The 10,508-nt window shown below is 53.5% G+C and overlaps 1 protein-coding gene across 1 annotated transcript; it reads right to left on the bottom strand.

The window, feature by feature from the left end:
• Positions 1 to 5,580: 5,580 nt before the first annotated feature.
• Positions 5,581 to 8,677, bottom strand: KCNJ11 (potassium inwardly rectifying channel subfamily J member 11). Its single transcript, XM_061131320.1, has one exon. It carries the CDS (start codon positions 8,231 to 8,233, stop codon positions 7,067 to 7,069), a length of 1,167 nt encoding a protein of 388 aa, XP_060987303.1. The 5' UTR covers positions 8,234 to 8,677; the 3' UTR covers positions 5,581 to 7,066.
• Positions 8,678 to 10,508: the final 1,831 nt, after the last annotated feature.

The following is a 10,508-nucleotide window of genomic DNA, read 5'->3' as shown; positions in this document are numbered from 1 at the left end:
GCTCCTTGCGTCTTCTTCCAGCCTCTTAGTTCACACCTCACCTACCCTGGGTTCAGCGAACAGTGCATATAATGAGATACAGCAAGACAGCTGGTATAGTCAGCAGGATACAGCGAGACACCAATACTCTAGGTTCTAATGCAAGAAACCCACTCTCTGGAACCCAGTTTTGACTCTAATCCCATTGTTTGGCCTTTCCCCAACTCCTTTCAAGTTGGAACAGATGTGTTGTTATTCAAGCCTACCCTAATCTGGGGGTCAGCAGCATTCATGTCTTCTTCCTCCAGGTCTTCTGCATGTCTTAGTACAATAAGGTGTCTGACACTAGCCCTGGGGAGACCTCAGAGGTGAACCCAGATACATATGGGGAGCCAGAGCTACTCTTTGCAGCAAGCACTCTAGGAAAGTTCTCCCTAAGAAAAGATGTTGGAGAGGAACTCGAGAGCAGGACAGAGCTGAGAGGATGATACATGAGGAGAGTGGGTTCGTAGAAGCTGGCTGAGTCCACCCCAGCAGAAAGAACAGAGTGCCACCTAGGTGGGCCACATGTGGGCTGTGTGGTGACTGGCTGGAGATGCCAAACCCAGAGGCATTAGGCCTGAGCAGTTTTTCAGAATGTCTAAGTAGATCATGAACTCCTTATTGCCAGATTCAGACTTAAACTGAAGAGAGTAGGGATAACCACTAGACCATTCAGGTATGACCTAAGTCAAATCCCTTATGAATATACAGTGGAAGTGAGAAATAGATTTAAGGGACTAGATCTGGTAGACAGAGAGCCTGATGAACTATGGACAGAGGTTCATGACACTGTACAAGAGGCAGGGATCAAGACCATCCCCATGGAAAAGAAATGCAAAAAGGCAAAATGGTTGTCTGAGGAGGCCTTACAAATAGCTGCGAAAAGAAGTAAAAAGCAAAGGAGAAAAGGAAAGATATTCCCATTTGAATGCAGAGTTCCAAAGAATAGCCAGGAGAGATAAGAAAGCCTTCCTCAGCAATCAATGCAAAGAAATAGAGGAAAACAACAGAATGGGAAAGACTAGAGATCTCTTCAAGAAAATCAGAGATACCAAGGGAACATTTCATGCAAAAATGGGCTTAATAAAGGACAGAAATCGTATGGACCTAACAAGCAGAAGATACTAAAAAGAGGTGGCAAGAATACACAGAAGAACTGTACAAAAAAGATCTTCACGACCCAGATAATCACAATGGTGTGATCAGTCACCTAGAGCCAGACATCCTGGAATGTGAAGTCAAGTGGGCCTTAGAAAGCATCACTACGAACAAAGCTAGTGGATGTGATGGAATTCCTGAAAGCTATTTCAAATCCTGAAAGATGATGCTGTGAAAGTGCTGCACTCAATATGCCAGCAAATTTGGAAAACTCAGCAGTGGCCACAGGACTAGAAAAGGTCCATTTTCATTCCATCCCTAAGAAAGGCAATCCCAAAGAATGCTCAAACTACCACACAATTGCACTTACCTCACACGCTAGTAAAGTAATGCTCAAAATTCTCCAAGCCAGGCTTCAGCAATACGTGAACCGTGAACATCCAGATGTTCAAGCTGGTTTTAGAAAAGGCAGAGGAACCAGAGATCAAATTGCCAATATCCGCTGGATCATCAAAAAAGCAAGAGAATACCAGAAAAACATCTATTTCTGCTTTATTGACTACGCCAAAGCCTTTGACTGTGTGGATCACAGTAAACTGTGGTAAATTCTGAAGGTGATGGGAATACCAGACCACCTGACCTGCCTCTTGAGAAACCTGTATGCTGGTCAGGAAGCAACAGTTAGAACTGGACATGGAACAACAGACTGGTTCCAAATAGGAAAAGGAGTACATCAAGGCTGTATATTGTCACCCTGCTTATTTAACTTACATGCAGAGTACATCATGAGAAACACTGGGCTGGAGGAAGCACAAGCTAGAGCCAAGATTGCTGGGAGAAATATCAATAACCTCAGATATGCAGATGACACCATCCTTATGGCAGAAAGTGAAGAGGAACTAAAAAGCCTCTTGATGAAAGTGAAAGAGGAGAGTGAAAAAGTTGGCTTAAAGCTCAACATTCAGAAAACTAAGATCATGGCATCTGGTCCCATCACCTCATGGGAAATAGATGGGGAAACAGTGGAAACAGTGTCAGACTATTTTTTTGGGCTCTAGAATCACTGCAGATGGTGACTGCAGCCATGAAATTGAAAGATGCTTGCTTCTTGGAAGGAAAGTTATGACCAACCTAGATAGCATATTAAAAAGCAGAGACATTACTTTGCCAACAGAGGTCCGTCTGGTCAAGGCTATGGTTTTTCCAGTGGTCATGTATGGATGTGAGAGTTGGACTATAAAGAAAGCTGAGTGCCAAAGAATTGATGCTTTTGAACTGTGGTGTTGGAGAAGACTCTTGAGAGTCCCTTGGACTGCAAGGAGATCCAACCAGTCCATCCTGAAGGAGATCAGTCCTGGGTGTTTATTGGAAGGACTGATGCTTAAGCTGAAACTCCAATACTTTGGCCACCTCATGCGAAGAGTTGACTCATTGGAAAAGACCCTGATGCTGGGAAGGATTGGGGGCAGGAGGAGAAGGGGACGACAGAGGATGAGATGGCTGGATGGCATCACCGACTCGATGGGCATGAGTTTGAGTAAACTCCTGGAGTTGGTGATGGACAGGGAGGCCTGGCGTGCTGCGATTCATGGGGTTGCAAAGAGTCGGACACGACTGAGCGACTGAACTGCACTGAACTGAAGTAGGCTAGTTTCCCTCCAGCCCAGCAGTTCAGTTTCACTACTGGAAGAGGGTGGCTTGGCTTCCTTTCGCTGCTGAGCTCAGGACGGAGACCCAGGACACATGTCACAACACGTGTGAGTTGGAGACACGGATGGCAGATGTGCAGCGTCAGTCTGCACTGCCACCCAGCTGGCTGGAGCGGGAGGAGCCTACAAGGCATGGACCTCAGTCCACATGAAGAAGGCAGAGGATGGAGGGTTCTTCGTAGACATCAGTGGGAAAAGGTGTCAGTGAGGCCCTGTAATAGGGAAGAAGCTTTGTATTCTCCTGTTAACCAATAACAGGCTGTTGCCTATAAGGTTGAATTATACATAATGGCCCATCCCTGGGAAGCCTGCCTTTCAGGTAATGAGTATTGAGCTAAAATACCTTTGTTGAGCTCAAAGGAAGCATCCTGATGACCTATGAATGACTGCAGAAAGGAAGAAATGAACACATCTCTGGAGGATGACCAGAACCAGTAAAGTCGTTTGATTTTTACTTCCTCCCATTGCCTGAATTCTAACTCAGGCAAGATGGTTCTGAGGGGCATGAGTCCACCATCTTCCTGGGCTACTGACTTTCTAAATAAAGTTGCTGTTTCTTGCTCCAACAACTTGTCTCTTGATTTATTGGCCTCTCATGTGGCAAGCAATATGAGCTTGGACTCAGTAGCAGTCCCTCTGGCTCCTTTGGTGTTTGGACATGATCCGGGCTGTCACTTATAGATGAGACTGCATCAGTCTCAAATCTAGGACCTTCCTGAGTTACACTTTCCCTCTTGTTCTTGGTTTAGAGACATCTGTCTGCCGGTGGTGGTTTTTGACAACCGAGAGCAAGGTGACACCTCTAGTAACAAGGTGATGCTCAGGTCATTGGGATCGTGCAGCAGTGGGAAAGGAGAGAGCTTTGGTGTGAGACAGACTCAGGTCCAAATCGTGGGCCTGTCACTTACTAGCTGTATGATCTTAGCAAGTGACCCCCAAGTCCAATCCCATTTCCTCATCTGCAAATTGGGAGAAGAGCGCCTCCCTCAGCACTGGACCACAGTGACATGAGACATCCTTTCTGGGGGATCTGCACACAGGATGTGGATGAAATTAGACTGCTCCATCTGTTCTCACATGACGCCCTGGAGGCAGAATATCAGAAACAATTCTCACAGAATTTCCTACTAGGCTGAGGGGAGCTTACGGGAACTCCTCTCTATAGTTAGACAAGTGCCTTAAAGAGATGGATGCCCCCCTTAGAGATGGGAGCACTGTTAGTGGACAAGAACATTTGTGGGGTGGTCAAGGAAGGTCTGGTCCAGCTGCTCCCTCCATGCCTGGAGCTTTTCAGCTTTTCCCTGAGTTAAGCCTAAAGGCTAGGGGTCTCACAGGGTGAAAAGCCTAGGACTAGTGATTTCTGATTTTCTGGGATCAAGTAGGTCTTGTCTGTGGCCAGCAGGTGGTGCTAAGCCCTCAGTCCTGCCATTTCACTATCCCCAGCTGTTTAAGGTGTATGAAGGAGTGGAGGAAGGGTACTCTGAATGGTCCCCAGGGAAGGTGCTGCCCAGACGCTTCTCATTAGTGAGTCTGGCCCCCTCCTCTGGTCTTAAGGACAGCTAAGCTGAGTCTTTAGACTAAGAACCAGGCACTGTCCCCAGAACTCTGGACCAACTTTGAACAGCTTTCTCATCTCCTTCCTCTAAACCAGAAACAAGTCAGCACAGCAAGAAATCAGTGTGTGTGTGTGGGGGGGGCGGGGGGCAGTTTCTGTGGGTACAGGGATGGATGGGGGGGGGGTGTGGTGTGTGTGTCTGTGGGTACAGGGATGGGGCATCTTAGAGCTTGAACCAGCAGCTCCTTTGTCCTTCAGCCCTGCCTCTGGAGTAGCCTGGGACAAACTCTCACTTGATCCAGCCAAAGCCCTCTGCAGGCCTCACACGGCACCATTGACCTTGACTTGTCCTGTACATTATTCATCATTCACTCATTCAGCACTTGCTCAGTGACAGTCACAGTGCTCAATCAGCCACAGTCCCTGACCTCAAGGAGCCATGGACTTGGGAATGGGGAGACAGACCCACAAACACTGGCAAAAGTGGAATGCCCACAAGCACAGAGGAAGGGATAGGACCATCACTTTCTAGAGGAATCAAGGGAGGCTTCAAGGAGGCATCATGGTGACTTGGACTTTTATAGATTTCCACAGGGAGAGATGAGGCCTGGACAGTCCAGGCAAAGGGAATAACATCATCTAAAGCTCAGAGGTAGGAAGATCAATGCTGTATGCAGGGAGGGGATATTGAGGCTGCCAGGGTGGTGGGTGGTTACATAGGGTCCTGGCCAGAGAACAGTAGGCTGTAATGACTAGAAGTCAGGCACAGCCTGAAATGACTGGTTATGGGTCTAGCCTTGACCAGAAGGTAATGGGGAACCACTGGAGGCACTTGATGTTGGAGAGAATGAAGTCTTTTAATAAGACCACTCTGGTCGCCACATGGCAGATGGAGTCCAGAGGGTTGAGATAGAGAAAGAAGCGCAGGTAATAGGTGCTGGCACAGGCCCTGTTGTCAGGGTCTGAGCTGGATGGGGACACAGTGTAGAAGGTACGTTTAAGCACAGAAACTCCTCACTAGGGGACATATAATAGCACTTTCTCTCTTAGCATTCACTTGCTCAGTTGTCTTATCACGTAGCTGATTCAACAGCAGTCTCAACAGTTAACATTTATTGAGCACTTACTATGGACGAGGCACTCAAGCATTTGACATATGTTCTTCATTTACTCCCAAAACAATTCTATAAGGTAGGTACTATCAGTAGCCCCACTTTATACATGAGGCAACTGAAGCAGACAGGTTACATTAGGTGAAGCCTGAGAACTCGAGCCAGGGTGTGAACGAAAGCACTTGTTTTGAGAGCTAATGCTCCAGTCGCCACAGTAAGGCCCGTGACGTCCCCGCCTCTTTCCTTGAGCACCTTAGCCTCCTGGCAGATCCCTGGGAGTGGAGGCAGGGCTCAGGGCTGCAAGCTTTATCAGTGCCCAATCGAGACGGTTAGACAGGCTGGAAGGGCTGGGCTCCCAGAGGCAGAGAAGGGAAGTGTCCCTGAACAGCGGAAGAGGACCAACCCCAGGTCCCTTTCCTGGCCTCCCAGCTAGGGTCCCTGGAGCCTCTGAAATGTGGGCTGGCAGCAACCAGTCCCTGCCCTCCCTGCCCACCAGCAAGAATAGCCCAGAGTTTAGGTCACAAAGGGGTAGGCTTTATTGACGGCAAAGAAGGCAGAATTCTGGGCAAGTACACATAGCACTGCTCCAAGAGTCTGGCTTGGGGTCAAGCTGGTCACAATCAATGGCCTTTTAGCCTCAGGGACCTCACCCACCCCCACCATCCTGTGCTTTCCACCATTTCCTCTTCTAGCAATCCAAAGGCTCTCTAAGGACACCCTCTTGACAAAGTGAGTAGCAGCCCCTGGTGAGGGGCCAGGGCAGAGCACAGGCCAGGCCTGTCGTGGGCCCAGGACCCCAGTCTCTCTCAGCCTGTTTCAGTCCACAGCCTCCCAGGGTGGGGGACAGAATGGGAGCAGGCAGGCGCAGCAGCTCTGGGCCATGGAGCCCCCATTAAAAGAGCTTTGAGGTCAGTGGCAAGCGGCCCATCTCTCCTCCCCGTGCCCGAGCAGGGCTCAGAAAGCTAAGCCCCTCAGTGACGTTTCCTATCTGCTGAGCCTGCCCGGGGGGCAGGGGCTCCCCATCTCCAGCCCTCCAGCTCGACTGTGCTCCCTCATCACCTGCCCTCCCTAGCAGGCCAGGCCCACCCTTTTGTCCATCACTTTTTCAGGGACCAAGTAGGGGCTGCGGCCTCACTGCAGGCATCTCTTGGGGCCACAGAAACGGGGCAGCAGGCCTTCAATTTGGAGCCTGTTCTTCCCCAGCCACCTGCCCAGCTTGCGGCCAGTCAGTCGTGGGGGCCCAGGACTAGATGGAGACCCAACTTTAGGGCCTGACCCTTTCCACAGCTCTGTCAGTCTAGGGCAGGGGAGGGGGATGAGCCAGTCCTGAGTTAGGGCTGGGAGGAGCAGGGACAAAAATAACCCAGTGCAGGCTCCTGCTGAGGCCAGAAATAGAGTAGCGACAAGTGCCTTGTAACACCCTGGGCGAGCAGCAGGCAGGGAGGCTGAGCTGGAGGGCCCAGCCTCATACCAGGTCCTGGCCTGGCCAAGGGGCCCACACCACGTCCGCTCTACATACCATGCCACACTGGCGTGCGCACACATAAGGAGGGGGCCCAAAGGAGCAGAGTTCAGGACAGGGAGTCTGGAGAGATGCTGAACTTGGGCTTGGCCTTGGCCACGGCCACACTGCGCTTGCGTAAGGGCCCACGAGCGAGGGTCAGGACATCCAGCAGGCTGGGGTCCTCCTCAAGCTGGCGGGCCGTGCAGACTGGCGTGGGCACTTTGATGGTGTTGCCAAACTTGGAGTAGTCCACGGAGTAGCGGCCATCCTCCTCGGTCACAATGGGTACAAAGCGTTGGCCCCACAGGATCTCGTCGGCCAGGTAGGAGGTGCGGGCCTGGGTGGTGATGCCCGTGGTTTCCACCACACCTTCCAGGATGACGATGATCTCAAGGTCCTGATGGTGGTGCAGGTCGCAGGGCGCCAGGTCATAGAGCGGGCTGTTGGCGTCAATGACGTGGTAGATGATGAGCGGAGCCACCAGGAAGATGCTATTGCCACCCACACCATTCTCCATGGGGATGTCCACCTGGTGGAGGGGGACCACCTCACCCTCAGGGCTGGTGGTCTTGCGTACCACCTGCATGTGGATGGTGGCACTGATGATCATGCTCTTGCGGAGGTCACCCACGCGCAGCATGAAGCAGAGGCGGCCGTGGCGCAGGGCGATGACTGCATGCTTGCTGAAGATGAGGGTCTCGGCTCGCCGGTGGGCCTGGGCCGTCTTCATGAAGATGCAGCCCAGCATGATGGCGTTGATCATGAGCCCCACGATGTTCTGCACAATGAGGATCAGGATGGCCAGAGGGCACTCCTCAGTCACCATGCGGCCGCCAAAACCAATGGTCACCTGGACCTCAATGGAGAAAAGGAAGGCAGACGAAAAGGAGTGGATGCTGGTGACGCAGGGCACAGCGGCACCCTCGCCAGGGGCCAGGTCACCATGGGCAAAGGCGATGAGCCACCAGACCATGGCAAAGAGCAGCCAGCTGCACAGGAAGGACATGGTGAAGATGAGCAGCGTGTATGGCCACTTGAGATCCACCAGCGTGGTGAACACGTCCTGTAGGAAGCGGCCTTGCTCCCGGATGTTCTTGTGGGCCACGTTGCAGTTGCCGTTCTTGGATACGAAGCGGGCTTTCCGCTCACGGGCACGGTACCGGGGCTCTGCGGGGTCCTCGGCTAGTCGCGTGAGCACATACTCCTCGGGGATGATGCCTTTGCGGGACAGCATGGCTCCAGGGACCACCAGGTAGAGGCCTCCCCCATGGAGGAGGGGGGCAACCCCTGACTGAGCCTTCTCCCTACTGTGGGGTTCCCGCCCTGGGACCACCCTCAGTCTGCACTGGTCTTACTTCTGAGATGCCTCTCCAGCTAGACTCGACTCATCCTCACCTCCACCTGGCCCCTGCTTCACTTCCTTATACCAGCCTCACACCTCAGCCCACCTGCCCACTGCCTACTGAATCACCTCCACTCTGCCTGTTCGACACCTGGCGCTGGATCCCAGGTCAACTCTCCTCCAGCCGCTGGCGACCCCTAGGCGTCTTCCTAGGACCCCTTCTCCCCACCGAGCCTTCCTTCTCAACCCACCTCTCCCACCTGGGAACGTCACACCTCCGGATCTTACCGACTGACCAGACCTCACACAACGTCCACCGTGTCTCCTGTCTGGCCCATTGCTGCCCTGGGCTCCCCTCCAAGCTCCAGTTTCACACGGTCTCCCCTCCAGGTACGCTCCCTCTTTTCCTACCCCACCCCGCGAAGCGCTCTCGCCGATTTGCGATGCGCCCTCCAGCTCTCGTCCTCTCTGTCTCCTTGGGATCCTGCGCCCTCCAGAGTCGCCCGTCCACCCGGCCCCACTCCAGATCCCCTCGCCCCGGCGCGACCCGGCGGGGCTCAACTCGCAGTGGCGGCCTCCCGGCCCCGCGCCCGCCGCACGCACGCCGGCGCCGCGCCCCCGCCCGCCGCTCCGTCCCTGCTCCGCCCGCCCGTCGCCACAGCACCTGCTCCTGCTCCTCAAGCTGCAGTCCTCGCCTCCCCGCCCCCTCCTGCCGCCCGGGCGCCCGCGGCGGGTCGTTCTGCGGCCCGTCTGTCCGTCAGTCGGCCCGCGGAGACCGACCGTGGGGTGGAGGATTGAGGACACCGGGCGCCCGGGGCGTGGAGTGCGGGCCGGGGGCCGCCAGGGGGAGCCCGACCTATTCCTGGGCCGGAGGGCGGGCGGGCCCCGGCGCAGGCCCCGCCCCTCGCCATTCAGCACCCCCGCCTGCCTTCTCCCGAGCTCGCTGTCTGGCTTGGGGACTTTGCCCAATCAGATGGACCGAAGAGGTTCCTCCCAGCCTTCACACTAGGAAATTAGGGCGGGGTGAGGGGCGTGAAGGGAGTCGCGACCCGCTCTCCCTTTCTGGGGGCAGATTCCCTGTGGTCCCGGCTCTCCTACTCCAATTTTCCCATCCTCGGTTGTGCCAGTATCTGCCTGGGCTTTGTGGGTTCCCCGCGAAATGAGATAGAGGAACTGTGTCACCAACCTGGCGACTGGGGCGGGGGGCAGATTAGGGGGCGGCGGGGGGGGGGGGGCGCAGATTAGGTGGATGGAGGACTTCTCAACAGACGGCTTCTTCTCCTTGGCGAGGCTTTTTAGTATTTTCTGAGTCACGGATTCTTTGGGAATCCGATAAAAGCTACGGACTTCCTCTCCGGAAAAAAGTACCTTAGTAGGTGTAAAAACACAGTTTAACACCCACTACAGGGAATGCTGGATGCTTAAGCCCAGAAGCCTGGGTGGTTGCATCTTCTTCAGTCATGACCCATCCTTTTAAAACCACCCCTGCAGTTTAAAGAGGGTTTGAGCTACCGGCGCCTTCCAGGATGGCTCAGCAGTAAAGAATCAGCCTGCCAATGCAGGAGATGCAGAAGACACAGGTTCGATCCCTGGGCCGGGAAGACCCCCCTGGAGAAGGAAATGGCAACCCACTCCAGTATCCTTATCTGGAAAATCTCATGGACAGAGGAGCCTGGCGGGCCACAGTTATGGGGTTGTAAAGATACGACTGAGTCCGCACGCACTTAAGCTACTGGTGCTTGCTTTACACCTCCTAGGGTACATGATTTTGTCTGCCTTAGGTTGTTGGAGGCACCTGGATCTGAGGAGCTGTGTCAAAGTGCTGTTTTGGGCACTGTGTGTGGGGGGGCGCAGGGAGGGCTCAACTTTTTGGCCTGAAGAGGAATGGTGTTTCTACTGCAGGCATCTACCTCGGGTTGTTCTGTGCCTTGGGCTCCCTCTACTACTCATGGTAAGCATGATTTGGGGCTGTGTTACCAGAGATGCAGATGAAGGCAGGAGGAGAAGGGGATGACAGAGGATAAGATGGTCGGATGGCATCACTAACTTGATGGACATGAGTTTGAGCAAGATCTGGGAGTTAGTGATAGACAGGGAAGCCTGGCATGCTGCAGTCTATGGGGTTGCAAAGAGTCAGATATGACTGAGTGACTGAACTGACCAGAGA

Source organism: Dama dama, chromosome 1, assembly GCF_033118175.1.
Source record: "Dama dama isolate Ldn47 chromosome 1, ASM3311817v1, whole genome shotgun sequence".
Lineage (NCBI taxonomy): Eukaryota > Metazoa > Chordata > Mammalia > Artiodactyla > Cervidae > Dama > Dama dama.
This window is presented reverse-complemented; position numbering and strand designations above follow the sequence as displayed.